Source organism: Alligator mississippiensis, chromosome 5 (assembly GCF_030867095.1).
Source record: "Alligator mississippiensis isolate rAllMis1 chromosome 5, rAllMis1, whole genome shotgun sequence".
NCBI lineage: Eukaryota > Metazoa > Chordata > Crocodylia > Alligatoridae > Alligator > Alligator mississippiensis.
This window is the reverse complement of record NC_081828.1, coordinates 69,311,485-69,330,766: the sequence shown is the minus strand read 5'-3', so window position 1 is coordinate 69,330,766 and position 19,282 is coordinate 69,311,485. Positions and strand designations below refer to the sequence as shown.

General features: G+C 44.0%; 1 protein-coding gene across 1 annotated transcript in view; it reads right to left on the bottom strand.

Moving 5' to 3' along the window:
- Positions 1 to 19,282, bottom strand: part of VAV3 (vav guanine nucleotide exchange factor 3) — a 318,958-nt gene that overhangs the window by 174,189 nt on the left and 125,487 nt on the right. The window contains exons 3-4 of the mRNA XM_019479355.2: positions 7,231 to 7,289; positions 2,274 to 2,339 (exon numbers count right to left, since the gene is read on the bottom strand). Of these exons, the coding sequence (XP_019334900.1) occupies positions 2,274 to 2,339; positions 7,231 to 7,289 (125 nt within the window). The remainder of the gene's footprint in view (positions 1 to 2,273; positions 2,340 to 7,230; positions 7,290 to 19,282) is intronic.

Here is a 19,282-nt window from a genome sequence, read left to right as displayed (position 1 = left end):
CATTATGGCTGGTGTGTACGACACTTTACACTAAAAGTGCAACAGATTCTGGTGAGGGTAAAAATCAGCTGACTGTCAGCTCCTGGCACAAACTAAACGGGGGTCTTGAACCAGCTCCAGTGCAGTCAGAGGCTGGGGCCAACTATCATCTGACTGTGGACCCTGGGGCCAAAGTTGACAATCATTTGATTGTCAGATGGGCCCCAGACCATACTAGAGCTGGTTTGAGATTCCAGTATGGTCCCTGCCCAGAGTAGAAAAATCAGCTCATTGTCAGCCCTGACTCCAGACCTGCAGGCACCCAGCTTTCAACTTGCCAGTGCTCCCCTGAACTGCCATGTGAAAAGGGCTTGACTGAGATCTGATTCCTGATCCCAAAATCAGGGCTCTTACCATGTACATGTAATGGGCAGGAGACACGACTGATTGTTGGGATCAGATCCCACTGTGTCTTGAAATGAACATGTACCAGAAGTTTTAAACTCACCCAAGAACTATTAACTATAAACTGGTAACACCAAAATTATAAGAGTAGCACAACTGGATTATTAGTATTTGTTACAAAAACGTTGCTCATTGTAAATAACAGTCAGCAAAGGTGAGATGAGAGGTTAGTACAACAAACTCCATCTAATGACTATTAAGTCTATGGGTTTTTTTGGTATCTAGTAGCTTTATGCCCACATCTCTTTTAAGTGGCTACTGTCATTACTCTAATTAGGTTAAACTAAAGTGGGGGGGGGCAGATCCGTCCCGTGACGCCATTCTATCCAGCCCATGGGGCCCCTAAAAAATTTAGAAAATTAATATTGATCTGTCCTTGGGTCCTGTCAAAAATGACAGAAACCAGGGGCAGTAGGACCCAGGGGAAGCCCCAGCAGGCTTCCACAACAGCAGGACCTGCCCAGCCCCACCCCCCAGCCAGAAGGCCCAGCAGGGGCTTCTGGCCTGAGACCATGTGAGTGTACCACACCACAACATCAGGTAAGTGGGTGGGGGGGACCCTGGGCAGGGAAGGAGCCCAGGGAAAAGTGGCCCAGGGAAAAGTGGCCCCTCCCCCGCCCCATGCTCCCTGCTGCAGACACTTGCAGCCCACGCAGGGCTGTCCTGAGCAGGCACAGGCAGCCCCAAGCGGGCTGCGCGTGGCTGCAGCAGGGAGCGTGGGCTACGAGGCAGGGGAGGGGCCGCTTTTCCCCACACTCAGCACCAACTCACTACCTGCTGGTGAGCACAAGATCAGGGTTGCACGCTGCCCCCCGCCTGTACAGTGGGGCTGGGGGGCACTAGGAGTGAGTAGGAGCATGGGGCCCACACTGGTGTCCTGGGGCCCACGCCAGCAGGGCCCAGAGCAGGACGGCAGAAATACAGGGTCCCAGCCAGCGGGGGTTCTATGAAGCCTGGCCAGCTCCCCCCTCTCCCTGCTGGTGCAGCCCAGCCCGGCTTCACAGACCCCTACCAGCCTGCACCCCACCAGTGCTGGCCCTGAGACATTGGTCCCAAGACATTGGGACATTGGTCCCAAGATGGTGATCAGGGGGCGGGACACCTGTCAAGGGGCAGGGCAACCCAAGAGGCCCTTGACAGCTTGCCAAAACTGGGTAAGTGGCCCTCCGCCCAAAATAATTGCCTGCCCCTGAACTAAAGCAATTGTTCTACCTTGTGTTTCAGCTTGGACTGTGAGTGCTTCTTTCTCAGACCTGATGAAGGATACCTGAAGTTCAAAAGTTTGTCTCCTGTCTTTCCTAGCTATACATGCTGGTCTAATAAGAGATACTGCTTCACCTGACAAATTGCATTTCAATCACTGTGGTAAAAAAAATATCTATGGTAACCTGTAGTCAAGCAAAAGGGCCTGGATGACTAAATCCACAAGGGCAAGTCCAGTCAAGATCTATAGACTTCAATAGGGTACTTACACAAATAATGATCTGCATAAGTACAACTGTTTGCAGGATCTGGGCCAAAATTTTAACTGATTATGTAATTTTTATCAAAGCATTCTAATAATACAAACAAATAATTCAAAGTATATTCAAATATTATTTTGCCACCCAACTCCCTTGTGAAACACATATTTTCAGATATATTTAATGTATAAAACTCCCTAAAGGAAGCCTTTTTTTTTTTCTTTTTTTTTAATTGATCCTTCCTTTCTAACCAAATCTTGATCAGATATCTTTTATTTTAAATATATATTTCATCATCTCATTTAAAGAATTCTCTACACAGCAGAAAGCTAATACTTTTCAATCTGTTAAAGATTTACAACATACTCTATTAAATCATGAAGGCCTTTGTAGATATCTTCATCATCAACACTTTCTTCTGTAGGGAAAGGCCTGTAGAGACAAAAAGACAGAAGTATGGATTTTACACTACCCAGTCTGGCTACTGATTTGATTCTGAAATCTCAATTTATATTTACATGCTTTTTCAATCAGTGTGTATGCATGTTTATAATCTCTTTAAAGTAAATTCAACAAATAAGCATGACAAAGTTGTTACAAATTACAATTAATACAAGTCATTTACAAATGTCCCACACAAGTATTAAATACTGTTTAGTAAAACTAGTTTAGTATTAAATACTGTTTAGTAAAACCTGAATTTGTGCCCAGAAGCCATAAGTTCTGAGATTTGTACAGAATCTTTATATTTGAAACTCAGGATTTCTGGTAGATGGCTTGCAGAGTATTATCTCATAGGAACCAGGGTTAAGAAGAAGGGAGAGCACAGATGTTCAACCTGGAAGGTAGTAAAATGCAATCTTATAGAAAGTAGACAGGTCCTTGCAGAAAACTCCAAGCCAGAAGAATGGACACGACTGTTGGGCTGAACTAGGGTAAAAGTTTATTTTGAAGTAATAAACTAAATCCCTGAGGAAAGAGTCTGAAATCCTGAAGCCAAAAATTTCTTCAATGCAAGTTAGCAAGATTTGCCTACAGGTTTACTCTTAGATTGACTCTTCAGAGGGTACTTGCACAGAAATGCAGTTCTTACTGCGTCTGAAAAGGATGAGGCTGGAAAGCAAGATCAATGAAAAAGTAGCAGTTGCCATCATCTGCCTATTTTCCTCCACTACTGCCATTTCAGGCTAGAGAGTTGGCCTGAAGAAACAGTATTACTTTTTCCTCTTCAAATGCAGGAGACTTATGTTGCTGACATCAGTGGAGGGCATCTGTTCTCTTCAGGGGTGCACCGATAGTGCATCCCTTAAACCAGTTTGTGTGTAATGTCTGTCCCTAGCCAGAGAGGTTATCAAACACTCTGCACAGAATTTAAGATCAAAAGCCCTGGTTACTTGTCCAGTAAAGAAACACGAGGCATCATCAGTAAAATTCATAATAATGAAACTTTTCACCTCAGTGATGCCCCATATCTCTAGGTTTTCCATCTATACTACATGAGCTTCAGTTGAGGTTGGCTGGGGGCATAGGGGGAGGGAAATATTAGGAAATGCAAATTGTCCCTGTGTATTGAATCTCCCAGGAGCAGATACAGGTTGAAAAAAACTGACCAAACATAACTATTCACTGATCTAAAAGCAAAAATAGAGTTAGAGCATAAAAGAAAATGGATTCGGTTCGGGTCTCTGGGAGAGAAGTTAAGAAGGGAATGGCCTACTGAGAAACATCTGCTCCAAGGCAACTTCAAACAGGGAGGAGAGAAGCTTACATCACAGCTTCATGTCCCCATCTTAAGAATCTGGAATAATGAAGAAATCCCAGGCAACCTCAGAGACACCACCACGATCGTGACAACCTTCAAGAAAGGAGACAAGTCCTAATGTGGAGACTACAGAGCGATCAGCCTTGCTGTCCACCACAGCAAAGATCATTGCAAGAACCCTCATGAGCCCTCTCCTTCCACTTGCTGAAGAGCTCCTCCCAGAACCTCAGTATGGGTGGAGACACAACTGACATGATCTTCACAGCTTGCCAGCTGCAGGAGAAATGCTGGTAACAATATAAGCCTCTCTGCATAGCCTTCTTTGGCCTCATGAAAGTTTTCAACTCTGTTAGCTGAGAAGTGTTATGGAGGATCCTTCTGAAGCACAGATGCCCAGCCATCCTCTTCCTGTCCATGACTGTATGCGAGCAGTGGTTCTCAGGTCCCTTTGAGGTTAAAACAGGAGTTAAGCAAGACTTTATCATCGCTCCAATACTCTTCTCAATATTCCTTGCTGTGATGCCACATCTGGCCACCAACAAGCTTCCAGCAAGAGTGGAACTAAACTATCGAATGAATGGAAGCTGTTTAATCTCAGCTGACTAAGCCAAAACCAAGACCTCCCCGACATCAATCATTTAGCTCCAGTATGCTGATGATGCTGTAGTGCAGGGGTGGGCAAAATACGGCCCGCGGGCCAGATGCGGCCCTCCAGGCCAGTGTAACCAGCCCGCGGGGCCCCTAAAAAATTTAGAAAATTAATATTGATCTGCCCCTGCCTGCCTGTCATGCGGCCCTCTGGCTTGCCAAAACTCAGTAAGTGGCCCTCTGCCCAAAATAACTGCCCGCCCCTGCTGTAGTGTATTCTCACTTAGAAGCTGACCTTCAGAAAATTGTTGATGTCTTTATCAAGTCATACAAGAAAACGGGACTGACATTTAACAATCAGAAGACTAAGATCTTCCACCAACAAGCTGCTAATGAACAGTTGATAGCTCCGGTAATCCAGATCCACAGTGAGACACTAGAGAACACTGAATATTTCCCGTACTTCAGAAACAATCTCTCACAGAAGCCTGACATAGACGAAGAAATCCAACATCACCTCAAATGTGCAAGTGTAGCCCTTGGACACCTGAAGAAATGGGTGTTCAAAGATCACAACATCAGATCCAAAACCAAGCTCATGGTTTGTCAAGCAGTCATGATCCCCACCTTTTTGTATGGAGTCGAGATATGGACAATGTACAGGAAATACCAAAGTTATTGGAGAAGTACTATCAATGCTGCCTGCAGAAGATCCTCCAAATCCATCAGGAAGACAAATAAACCAATGTTAGCATCCTCCTGCAAGCAAACACCATGAGTACTGAGGCAAATATCATCCAACAATAACTTCGTTTGGACAGCCATGTCATCCAGATGTCCAACTCCAGACTCCCGAAGCAAGTTTTATTCTCCGAGCTCAGACAAGGTATTTGGTCAAGAACAGGGCAGAGAAAGCACTTCAGGGATGGCCCAAGGCCATCTTAAAAAAATGCAATATCAATGTCAACCCATGGAAGACTATCACCCAGGACCGCCCCAAATTGGGGGAAGAGTCTACTGCAGGGATCTCAGTACTTTGAAAACTCACAACAATGGGAGATGAAAAAGTAGGAGCAGCAGAAACTGAGTGTCGCAGACCAAATCAAGAATCCAGAACCACACACCCCACATGGAAACATATGTTCAAGCTGCAATAGAATCTGTTGATGCTGGATAGGCCTCATCAGCCATCTTCAGACATGCAGGTAAGACAATCATCCTCAACTGTGAAGGACTGCCTAAGATCACAAGAGGGCAGTCCTCCTTTTAGTGCCTTTGTAACTCATTTCCCCATTCTGTTATAAGCTCCAGATTTTCCTAAGAAGCCTTTGACAGCCGTCCCAAGTAGCAGCATGAAATTGTCATTATTCTTGACAGTTTAACTACTGCCCTTAGCATCCTAAATAGCAGCAATGAAAAACTGGGCAGATTCTCATCATTTTTGCTCTGCTCCTTCTTAGGAAAGGTGCAACTTACACCAGAGGCATTACAGTTGACTGCTGACTCAGGAAAACACAGAGCATTCAGTTTACATTCAGTTCAGATTTGGAAGGTTGTCTTTACAGGCATGAAGCTATGAAAAATAAGTCTGAAAGTGTTAAAATGGAGGATGTGCGGGCCGGGAGCGAGCCGGGCCCGTCTTTGTGCACGCGGGCTATGGCCAGCAGCCCGGGCACGCGGGGTCGGAGAAAACCGCGGGGCGGTTAGGTACGCGCAAGCTAGAATTAGGCACGGAGGCGTAGTGGTTGATTGAAAAGATTATTTACTTACACCCAAGATGGTCGCGGTGTAGGCTGGACAGTTTTCCAGGTGCAGCTCCGCTTGAGACCTCGTTGGAGGACTCTGACAAACTCGGTTCTTTGTCCCCCAGAGCGGTTTAGGCTCCGCGGGTTCAGCAATTCTTTCCTCATGGAGTAGCTGAATCTCCGTGGGCTTTGTTCAGTTCCCAGGTCCCCCGGAGCTGTTAAGACTCCATGGGTTCGAAAATTGGGCTCGGTTCCCAGGTCCCGGGAGTTGTCTAGACTCCGTGGGTTCGAAAATTGGGTATCTAGGATAGGGTTATGTCTGGGATTGCGCTCGGAGACGGGGAGAGGCTAGAGGCTGTTTAGACCTCTGTTGCCTGCTTAAGAAAGGCGCGTTGGGTCCGCAAGGGTCCACATCGCTTGGCAATCTTCACACAGTGCGAAGTCTCCTCCTCCTGGTGAGTTCTGTATCTCTCCAAGTTTCCTCTCTCTCCGGCTTGGGCGGAAGCTACCCAAGCCTTCTGTACCGCTAGCAAGCCAATAGCTAGCCGCCACGTATGCCTACATTTAGAACCAGCCAATAAGGTGGTGCGAATCTAAATACAAATGGCAGGAACTCCTTTGCACCGTACATCTCTGAGATGCAAAAGAAATGCACCATGCAAAGAAGGTGCAAATTTGGCGGGAAAATCCCCATTGCACTGGAGTTCTCTCCTGTGGCAGAGAACTCCACTGGGCAAGGAAGCTGTAATTTAGCGGGAACATAATTTAGCAATGCCGAAGCGCGCGCACACAACAAATCACAACTTTGGGTTGTGACAGAGGACATAGGTTCTCCTCAATTTTAAGCATGGTATCCCATTAGCTATTAGTGAATGTTTTTTTTCTAGCCCTAAGCACAAATAAATCTACCACAACACAAAATATCCTGTCAACAGGGCTCATAAAATATTAAGGTATAGGCTATCATTCTATTTTGTGTGTGTGTGTGTAAATAAAAGCTATAAATAAAAATCCCAAAACAATTTAAGATTTTTAAAGGCATGGTTGCCAACTCTACTTAAGAAAATAAAGGAAACCTATATGTAATAAGTAGCACCAAAATAACTGCAATTTTTTTCTACCTCAAAACCTGTATTTTTTTAAACTGTTTATCATAATAGATTTTATTTCATACAAAGTAACAATAACCAAAGCAGTCTACAAGTCAATTATAACAGCAACAACATACCTTATTCCTGTAGCTAATGCAATAGGAGTACGGGAAAGTTTTGAGAGTGTTTCTATGACCTACAGGCAAAGAATGGAAGAGAAAATATGTTTATAGTTGGAGATGAGAAACTAGTCTATACTTTGTTCTCCTTTTCAATTTTGTAATAAGTTTGTGCTTAGTTTATACCACAAATAATAAATAAATACTATACAAAGCACTGCATGCCCTCAACCCCCATGGAATTATATAGGCATTGAGGATGTTCACCATTTCACAGGATTGCATCCCAAGCGTTGTTTTGGTTTGGACTTTTTAGTAGTAGGTTAGGAAGAGCAAGATGTCTCTGATTTAATACAAGTTTTAATAGGTTCAAAAAAAGAATGCAATTAAATAAGTTTTCAGAACAACATTCAAATAATGAAAAAGCTATGTATAGAGAAATTGTTCAGAAAAATCTATTAAATGCATTCCATTTGCAATGAGACATGAATGTGACATTAATCAGATTTTAATCCTATAGACTACCACAAAAGGTTTTCTTCCAAGAGAGAAAGACTGAGAAAAAAACCCATTCATGTTTTTTATTCATTGACCAGAAGAGGGAGCCATATGATAAATCATAAGCAGAAACATTTTTAGGAATAAAATAAATGTGTCAGAAGCACACATAGTCTCAGCTACTCTCTAGAAAATGTCAAAGTTCTTGGCGTTTCATTCTAAGAAGAAACTTCATGTGGGTATAGTAGGACAGGGGTTTTCAACCTTTTTGGATCAGTGTACCCCTGGCAGCCAGACGCAGAGCAGGGGAGGTGGGGTAGTGCACGGCTGGATGCAGAGCGAGGCAGGCGAGGGGTGGGGTACATGAGGCCAGACAGAGCAGGGTTGAGGGGTATCACACGGCCAAATGTGGAGCAGTGGTGGGCACTGCGTGTGAGCTTTCCCTGCCCTCTGCATCCGGCTGGGCAGGCAGCACCTGCTCAGCAGCGCAGGATGGCACGTGGCAGCACTCTGTCCCTGCCTGCCCACACGTACCCCATAGGTTCTTCTTAAGTACCCCCAGGGGTATGCGCACCCCTGGGTTGACAACCCCTATACTAGGACATTCAATAAGAAGATAGGCAAGAGAAGGAACCTTAATCTGGTAAGTAAAAACTGTTCTGCAGTGTATACATAAAACTGCATGTAAAAACTGTGCACATGTAAAAACTGTTCTGCAGTCATCTGTGATACAATGCCAATTTATACTTTGCTCACAACTGGAAGCATGTTCTGCGTTACAAATAATTTGTGCTACTTTGCACCTCAATTACCCAAAAGACTGGCAATTAATATATTCCAGGAAAAAAGGGCCTTACAGACCTAATGGTTACAATTTCAGTGGAACCAGAGCTGCACCCAGGCTATATTGAACTAGACTTATGTTACAAATAAAAGCTTTCTTTTGACACATGAAATAAAAGGGGGGAAACCAGGGCTGGGGAAAGGAGGTACCCAAGGGTCTGCAGCCCATGCTGTGCAGTGCCCCTCACAGTCTAGAAGTGGGACAACCCTGAAACAGGAGATAGCACACTTGTAGTTAAGCTGCTCTTATTAAAAGAGCAAACTAACAAACACAAAGAGAGCCATACATTATCTCAGTTTACACAAATAAATTTATTCAATTTCCTATACTACAGGCAACTACATTGCTGGTATCCATACTTAGCCCAACTCCAGCCTATCCACATATTTAATTTTCACAAACAATGTAGAAAGTGTTAGCAGTAGACCTGGGCAAGAAAAAGAATTATTTTCAAAGAACAGAATACTCCAAGAAAGGAAATAAAGTCCTCACAGTGTCTGGTGGGTTACTACAGAGCTGTTGATCCTGGTGGCCACGGAAGCCTCGAGTTTAAGGCAGTCCACTTGCTGGCTGCCCTCAAGTCATGGGATCTAGAAGATGCAGGAGCCCATGAGCCCTAGAAACCTGGGGGTTTGGTAGGTAAGACTTGCAGGGGTTTCACACTTATAACTTCACATCAGCCTGCCAGCAGCTAGGAAGCAAAGCAATTTAAGCTTTCAGCCACCAAGGAGCTGAGAAAGCTACTGGGAAGAGTTCCAAAAGAACTCTGATCAAGCTGAACTAGGTTTGAAAAGGAATTTCATATCAACAAATTAACAAATTCTAATAAAAGTTTCATCACAGTTTTTCTGACCAACACTAGTTTCAATGCTTGCTATATGCATTTTCTGATTTTACAAGATCTCATACTATACCAGTTAAGTCAGTTTGTTGCATCAGAAGCCACAATGACTCTGCACGTAAGGCTTTGTCATGTTTCTCTTCCCTTGCATTCTTGTATTTAAGAGGAATCATATAGTTTATTTAACTCAAACTATGGAATCTTTTAAGATCCTACATCCTTCTTTCATATTGGAGGATTTTAATACTTCATCCCATTAGACCATATTCACAAGAAGCTGCATTGTACCATTCAGCTAAGGATATCAACACAAACAAGTGGGCAATCAGGCAAAGACTTACAAGACGTCAGGTGCTTCACAATAAATTGCCTATGTGCACGCTCTTACCCCTCAGTATGTACAAGCTCTTGGCCTTGAAGGGCTAATATTTGCTACTAATATGGGGTAAGAGTGTACTCATAGGAAGTGACCACAGAAAAGTTGAGACACTGCAAATTCCTGCTCTCCTTCACCTTCCAGTAACTTTTTGCATGTCTATGTCCAAGGGTTTCAGGGTCTTGATTCCAGATGCTAACTTACAAAATATAAGATCCTTGGGGCAAGGATTTGTCTGTACAATTCCCAACACAAAGAGATGTATATCCATGAATGAGGGTTACTGGATGGTAGATTTACACAAGCTTTTAGATATCACACAGGACTTTGAGAAAGAAGCAGATACAGCAGAGCTAAATAACAAATGGACAAGCACTTGAGAAACTCAAGAAAATTAAGAGAAAACTCTACTCTTACAGGATATCCAAGTGATCCATATAGTGATTTTAAGTCTTGGGGACAGAAGTGATGCACCTCCACAGCAGTACACATCATTGTCAAAGCCACCATGAAAGCACACAGCACTTCTAGAAGATAACATCCATGTTTTTTAGTACATGATCAATTTATGCAAAACAGGGTGACGCATTTAAAAATAAAACACTACACGAGGAAACACATTCCTAAATCAATCTCTGGTGGATGATGCACTCCTGATTCATTTGTTTCAAGCAGAGCTGGCAAGACCAATGAGCATTAACTTATTATTTCATCCAGTACTCCAACAATGGATTTTTTTTTTTTTTGCTTAGCATTTATTTTTGTTCCAAATGATTAGCAACTGCCACACACACGCGCACACATATATTAAGCAGCTGTTTATTAGCAGATTAAGAAGCTAATTCACTGTAGTTTATATAAGTACTCTTGTGCCCTCTAATTAAATATTGTTCTGAAATTTCCTGAAACAATATTCCTCAGTATATCACATCCGATATTTCTGTACGTGCTTACAGCAGTAGCCCACTACAGGAAGAATCTTGTTTCTCTTGCACCATGGAGATTTCTCCTAGTTTGTTACACTGGGGGGCTTTTTATTTTCGTTTTCATTTGCTTTTCTGTCTTTCTATCTCTCTCTCGGAACAGTTGACCTGAAAGCCCCATATTTCAAATGCAGCCTTAAAGCTAGCCTTTTAAAATCTTTTTTGCACTGATATTTTGGAGGAGGCATAAAAATAAGTATTGCAACGCAATATAGAAGCCACATCTGTCACCTAAACAGGCAACAGCCTCCATCTATAGATGTGCCTAGCCACTTATAATTTATCTAGGTTAATTTTCATTTTATATCTCAGCATGTGAATGTTTTGTTACTGTATTTTTCCTGCATATAAACAGACCCCAGAATATGATGCATACATAATTTTTGAAAGGCAGAATGAAGAAAAAAAAGCTTTTTCCAAAGTTATGGGTACATAGAGCAGGAACAGAACCTAATCCTCAGTTGATCCACCTTCCCTTTCCTGCTCAACTAAAACTGAAACTAGCTGCTACCGAAGGCTGGTCTCCATGGGCAAATTTATGATTTTGAAAAACCCTAAGAGTCCCAAAAGCTGTGAAACACAAGAAGAGATACCAGGAGCAGCTAGCACACAGCAAAACTGCTCCAAGAAAGGTTATCTTGATTACTGGAATATCAAGAAGTTTAAAAAGAAGAGATGATCATTAACACCTCTGGAGTGAAGAATAATGAGCCATTAAGTCAACTGTATCCCTAAGCTGCCTGAACAGAAATACAACAGCTGCTGCACCGTGGAACAGGAATCAAAGCAGGATGCTTCTATCCCAGTGAGAAAAAACCTTTCCCACTTAATACACAGAACCACCAGTTTTTGGGGACTGATTTTGAGGGAAATAGTACATGTTGTGTATGAGAAAACATTGTAATTTTGACCCCTGACTTTGGATTTCATCCAGCAAATGCTACTGCATAGTTGCGCTTGTTACTGTGAGCAGCACCTCAGATGCATAAAACTAGGCAGTGTATCAGTTCTTTTTGACTAACTACATAAACAGCAAGCTACCCAATATGTCAGCTGGTCATTAGTTCTGACCAAAAGCACGCTAATTATGTTACAGGTTGGAATGAATATAAAAACCTTCCCTCTTAGATAGATTTTCTACGTACTGCAACAGCCATTCATGTACCTGAAAAAGATTACACCAACCACTAGGAAACTTTTGGCCTCATTACAGGCTGAACTCCTTTGAAAGTCTGGAAAACTACTCTGGGGAATATCTGCAAATGCCCCCTGTGACTGCACTCAAGCACACTGGAGACAGCAAGCTTGAGAACAGCAGCAGGGACACCCTGAGGGATAGCTTCTCTGCCTCATCACCAGGTTTGGCATGTACAGGTGTGGGTGAGTGGGATGTGCTCAAGAGTAGAGTTCCTGAGGTCATTGTGGAAACAGTACAGATATACCCAGAGTGACCTGAGGCCTCCTCCAAGGGATTTCAAACCATCCTAATCAGTCATGTAGTGTCCTACACAGTCAATTTTCAACTAGTATCTTTGTCCTCCTCCTATTCTCTCCCACTCATAGCTCTATTGTGTCACCCTTCCTGTTTAATTTGTATTTGAAGATGTTATGGGGTGAAAGGATCCTCTCTCCTCAGGTCTACATCTCAGTTCCATCAGCTCCCTTCAGTACAGTAGAAAGATTTATTTAATGTCGGTATAAGATGTGTGTGTGCCTGGATGACAGCTAGCTAGCTGAGACTCAACCATGTAAAAAAATAAAGGAGATGACGTCTCTGCCAGAAGAAATGGCAGAGTTGGTATGTGCTCTGTGCTCTTGGCTCAGCTGATGATTTTTCACTTATACTTGGCAAGGATACAGGATTTTTTATTTTGTCTGCAAACCTTTATTTCATATGTACAGAACTTACTTACATTGGGATATATAAATTTCTGTCAATATAATTTTGTGGCATGACTGGCAGGCTGAAATCAATCTCTTTGTGGACTGGATCTTTCCCATGGGCCAAAAGTTCTTGACCTCTGACTTAAAGAATTGATTTCTCATGTGGCTGTACCTGAAGGACACTGAGGATCTTCACCTGATGAAGATGATCAAAAAAGGATTGCCTGTTTAATATGCAATAGTTTAGTCAAGAGCACATTATTCTGAAACCTGAATAGACTTCCAGTTGGTTTCTTAATGAGATGTACAGGTAAAACACAACTAGAGCCCTAACTGGTTTTAGACACTGAGCAAGTAATGGAGAATCTGAATAAAGGGCCACCTTTCATCTCATGTTGCATCACACGCTGGAAATCAGATGAAGTACATAAGTACCTTTCAACTACTTGGTTTAAAACCAGAAAAGCAAGCAGCAAATGACTCTTACTAGAAAATGTTCGTCTCTTGGGCCAAGATCCGTTCAATTTCAAGGGAAAACTGTCCATTTAGTCTATATTGCCAGGGTTTTCCTGAGGATGATTGTTGAAATTTATATATCCTGCTATTGGTACGTTCTGTGCATACAAATTAAAGGTTTGCAGATGCACTAAACCAGAGATGCTCAACCTTTTGGCTCTACAGGCTAGGTGAGGAGGATGGGACTGGTCCACAGGCTGGATCAGACACCACCTGCCTGAATTGGGCTCCAAGGGCCACATACCACCACTGCCCAGTCTCACATGCCACAATCACAGCCCCAGAGGCCCACACTACCTCCGCCCAGTCCCACATGCCAGGATCAGTCTCCAGAAGCCCCGCAATGCTTCCACCTGATCTCACATGCCAGGATAAAACTCTGGGCCCCACACTACCCTGCAACCTCATGTGCTGAGATGAGGCCCAATGACACCCAACGTGCCCCATCTAGTGCACAGGGTCATGGTCCTGCAGGAAGTCCTGCAGGCTGAATGACAGGGTGCCACAGATAGGATCTGTGCTGCAAGCCAGAGATTGAGTACTCCTTCACTAAACAATTACAGAGCAGCTGACACATGGTCATTCCCTTTCCTTCCCCACACCCAAGTTTTTAACTTGCAAAATTTGTTTCCTGTCCATTTCCTCCATTGTTATTAATAGATTCTGACGCCTCTACTCAGTATACAGCCTTGGATCTCAGCTCAGTTGCATCCATTCTCCCTTTCCCTGTCTTCCATCTAAAACACACAGGGAGAAGAACGGGCAAGTCGAATATGTTATATTGAATTTTGAATTAAGAGAGAACAGTTTTATATGGTAGGAAGATGGCTTTTGGGGATGGGCAAAAATTCTTTGGATGTACATTAATGTCTAGAGTTTTGGAGAGATGCTTGTTTAATTAAACTACCTTAATAAAATGAAGATCATAGTATACAAAGACAAGCACATTCTACTGATCCGTGGACTTATGGCCCTTGTCAAAATAGCATAAAAATGACTTATAAGCACAAAAGCCAATGTTGCCACTTACACTAGCACACTAAATAAGATATTTCCATTTGCAAGGAGCTGGAAAACCAAAAGGGAAACCACTTCATTTGCCCCACTCAGTATTATGCAGCTTTGAAAAACAATACCAAACTCAGAACATGTATATTCTTGGCTGATTCACACTGAAAAAATTATGTTACCTAATGCTGCTCTGAGGAAAATAGCTGAAGTTCCCCATAAATCTAGTGGGTCAAACTGTATCTATCTGACACAGATGATACATGTGTGTCTTGTAGTAATTGATTCATTAACTTCTAGACCCAAGGTCATCTCCAGGAAGTGTTGCATTTACATTTGAATCCCTAATTTAGCTGACAGATGTGAAAAATGACATGTAGCCAGACAACTCTATAGTGATTACACAGCTGCTGATGTCAAGAGCACATTATTCCAGCAAAGGTTGCCATGAACTCATGCTGAAAATGTTCTCACCATCTGCTTTCCCCTGATAATAAGACAATATTCTTTGTGAGTTCTACCTATTTTTTTAATTAAAGCATAACCCCCTCTGGGAATGGGAAAAGAGATGAGTGGCCTAGGAAAACACAGAAGAGATAGGGTGATCATAATAGCAGATCTTCAGTGTGATGCAAGAACCTCAGGCATCTAACTAGACAAATAAAGCCAAATTACAAAAAACAGTCATGAAAATGTGGCAGCAAATAGCAATATTAATGATGTGCCACGTCAACTTTCATCCCTTACTTAAAAGTTGGTATCATTCAACTTACGCCCTAGATACTGAACGGAGTCATCAATATTTGATTGCTATCTCCTGCTCACGGCACAGCACACTAGCCTCAGCTGTGCTTGCCTACTCCAGCCACATGGACTCTCAGAGAGCCAGCCACAGGCAAAGGGGCAAAGCTGGGGGCCACACCAGCTGTCAGTGGCAGCAAGATAGGAGGGGCCAGCCCAGGCCCCACCCTGAGCCAGCATAGCTAGGAGAAGGGACACTGCATGTTGGGGGCTTCTCCCCCTGCCAACTTCCCGGGCCGGCTGGTCAGCACGGCTTCCCTCTTTAGCTCCGCCCCCCATGAGAAGCCAGCTTCAATGGCAGGGGGTAGGAACCAAGGCCCCTGCCACATGGGCCTGGTCCCCCCAGAAGTAGTGTGGGGGAGGGTCCCATGCAGGAGGGTCCTCCATTTCCTCTCCCGCCATCTCTGACAGCTGGCCACGTGCAGGGGGATGAGGCTGGAGAGCAGAGATGTGTTGGACAGGCTGGGCAGCAGGAGGGAAGGAAGATCCTGCCACTCAGCCTCCCCCCCAAAGCTGTGCCTTGGGGGGGCCAGGTCCACCTGGTGGGGCCTCTGTCCACCCCCTCCCACTGCTGCTACTGACAGCTGGCTGCTGGCAGTGGAGCAGGGCTAGGGAGCGGGGTCTTGCTGCCAATCAGGTGTGGTTTGGAATTCTCCAGCAGCCTGCTGGGAGGCATGCAGGAGTGCCCCCAACCTGCTGGCCTGGCCACTGCAGGCAGCCTATGTGTCCCCCCACCCCACCAATGGGCAAACATGTTCTGTTCATTCCCAGCTTAACCTAGAGCTCTTAAAGCATGAAACTTAAATGGCTTCCACCTCAGGCTTTTTGAATGTCTGTACTTAGCCTCAGTGAGAGATTCAAGATCCGATAACAATTTTTTGCAACTGTACAAACAGAAGCCCTGACTGGCATCATTGGTTCACAAAACAGATAAATGAAAGGTCTGGTTGTTTTTTAAGTGTAGCTGCAAGCATGTTACAGCTGCTAATATTTTGTATACTTCACATCATTCCATTTTCAATTTAGCCTTATTGTCTCTCTTTGATTTTGCTAGCTTTTGATTTTGTTTTCATTTACTGTTTAATTAAAACAAGGCATGTGGGGAGATTATGCATATTCTCCTAATAATTGGAATTTCTTTAAAGAAAGTTTATCACTTTTGGACAAACTTTAAAGAAAAGAAGTCATAAACTGTTTCTGGCTGCAGGTCATATTTTAATTCATTCAAATAAAATAATGAACACCAGGGCTAAGTACAGGCAGTCAAAAAGCGTGAGGCTAAACCAATTCAATCTTTGCAGCTTAGTGTAAACTGCATAGATTGCACTGATAAGCAAACGAACAGACACTCACTTTTGATTCCAGAAATGCAGCCACATGCCTGCAATGGCTCAGCCCAGACGTTGAAGGGTGCTAGAGCACACCTCCCTGCTTGGCTGGAGCAGACAGCATGGGCCAAGGTTAGCCCACCCAACCTGCAAGGGGGAGGGATTTGTGGGGAAGATGCAAAGCATCGTGAGCTGCTGGGGGACTGTGAGCGAACTTGAATCTGGAGGGGATCAGGGACAGAAGTTCAATAAACTGATTTAACCTAAATCAGTTAAGTCTAATGCTACATCCATCCAGGTTTATCTTAAATCAGTTTTGGTCATTTTGAAAGTGGTTTACATATGCACTGAACTTCTGTTGCGTTACAGATTTGAACCAGTTCCCGATCACTTATACTAGTCCAGGTGTAAAGCATTGATAGCACCACTACTGAAGTTGATTATGCTCTTGAACTTGTAAAATTATTTTCTGCATGGGTGACTGTCAATTTGTAGCAGGCTTCTTTCCATTTTCTTGGTGATGTCTGCCTAAAGGTGTGGGCAGATAAATGAGTTATACTGACTTACAGGAAGGGGAGAACAGCTTGGTGCACATCAGCTGCTATGCAGTAGCGGTTTCATACATCTTCTACTCCAAAGTGAAAACTACATCACAGTAACTAAGCCATGTTTCTTCAGGAGGAGGTTGGTTTGAATACTGCTTACCATAGGATTGGAACAGATATACTAAACAATCACAGAGCAACTGATATATGGTCATTCCTTCCCCTTCCTCCCACCTGTGGGGGCCGAGGGGGATCCGGGAAAGGGTCGACTGGGTTGTGGCCACAAACCCAGCACGTACAGATGGGTACTTTTGACTGCTGGAGTAGAATTAGGCACAAACGCGTACTGGTTCAAACAAAGATGACTTTACTTACGCTGTCGAGATGTACAGCGTAGGAAGAAAGTTAACTTCAAACTTCAGTTTCAGTTTAACCGAGGAGCTCTGATAAGACGAGATATCTTTCTAACAGGTTTGAATACAAGCATGCAGGACACGGGGGTACGTCAGGATGGTCGGCGACGGGGAGTCATCGGCGGTTGATCAGTCCGCCATGTTCACTCCGAGATGGGCACGGAGTTCTCCAACTTGGGCGGAAACTGCTCCAACCTTTTATACGGCTAGCGAGCCAATTGCTAGTTGCCACGTAGGAATAATTTAGAACCGGCCAATAGTAGTGTGTGAATTTGCATATGAGTGGCGGAAACCTTTCCACGCCAGGGTTCTCCACCGTTCCGAGAAATTCCCTCGTACAAAACCTCACCGTGCTTTGTGCTAGAAAGTTCCACTGTGCCGAGGCACTCAACCACTAGGCTCTGACACCACCCAACTTTTTAACTTGTGTAATTTGTAATCTGTTCATTCCCTCCTCACCATATAGCTTCAGACCTCTACTCAGCTACATCCATTCTCCCCTTTCCTGACTTATGTCTGAAACACACAAGGAAAAAAATGGGTAAGTATTCTTAGTTCTCCTAAAACTACTAGTAAGAAAGGAATAAAATAGTGTGGTCCAGGGAGACTTTGCAGAGAAATTATGAATTGTAGCTTGGGTCCAGGAATATGTGACTGACAAAAAGCTTCATTCAATCTGGATAAAGCCTGAGATCAAGTGCCGAGGGCCGTGGTACAGAAGGCTAATGTAAAGCTATTGTTGAAACAGGTGTTTTTTGGTAATCTATCTGTGATTCCTTCAAAAATCTGACTCCAGCATTCAGTTACAAAAGATTTTTTAGAGTCACTGCTATGTGAGCTAGAAGAAAGGATTTCTCAACCTAAGCTATTACTTTAATTCAAGTACACACAGACATTCAGAGAGGTTATAGTGAGGATAGATCAATTTAAAAATGGCCACCTGATCCAAGGTAAGTCAGGCTAGGAGGGGGAGAGGGGTGATTGGAGAGAAGGTTGGGAGGGATCATGGGAGTAGAAGGCATCTGTGGGAGGGCTTGGGGCATCGGGCAGCAGGCAGAGTCCATAGGGGAACTGGGGGGCCTAGCAGGGTCTAGAAGGGGATCAGGGGGCAAACAGAATCCACAGGGGAATTGGGGGATCTGGGAGGGCTTGGCAGGGATCAGAAGGGCTCGTAAGGGAGCTTCAGGGGATGGTGGGGCTCCTCCCTGGGACCAGAGGCTATTTTTAGCCCCCAACCTCCCTCGTCCTCAGATGAACAACCTCTCCAGCAGCAAACCAGACTCCTTTGATCTCATCTTCCCTTCCTCCCTGACTTATTGCAACTCCTGGCATAGGTGAAGTCTAGTAAAACCAGCACCCAGAATGATTTAAGGGGTGGGGAGATTTGGTGGACTTGAGGGGGAGGGGCAGAACTGGTCCATGGAGAGTTGTCTGTCTGGGGGTGGAGGGAAGGGTTGGGAGAGGCTACAAACAGCCCAGTGCCAGGGGTCATGGGGGCAGGGAGAACGCAGCTGCACAGGGCTGCACTCAGAACTGTACAGAAGTTCAGAAACTAGTACAGAAACTACCTTGGAGGTAAACTTAACTTTGAACGAGTCAGACATTTTTAGACTGCTCTAACTGCCCTGAGCTTCTGTGCAGTTTACACTTATTGACATAACTAGGGATGTAATTGTAAGGTCTGCACCTGGGCAAACCATATTAGACCAGGTGGCCATTTTTAATGCAATCTAACCTCCCCGAACATCTGTATATACCCAATATTTGTAACAATGCTCAGGCAGTCTGTACAGCCTTGAGGAAGTCTCACATGGCAACTGTTTTCACCAGCAATCTGTTTATTATCCACATGCAAAGAGGGCTATGCCCTCCGTTCTGCCTCCAGACCAGACTCAGCACAGAGCAGACAAAACTAACCAAGCCTCCAAAAGTGTCAATTGAAGTTTGATTCATTCCTCATATCATACAGCAAGACAAGTGGCTATCCACATGCCCCAAAAGTCTTGCAAAAAGAAGTGTATATGGCTACCTAG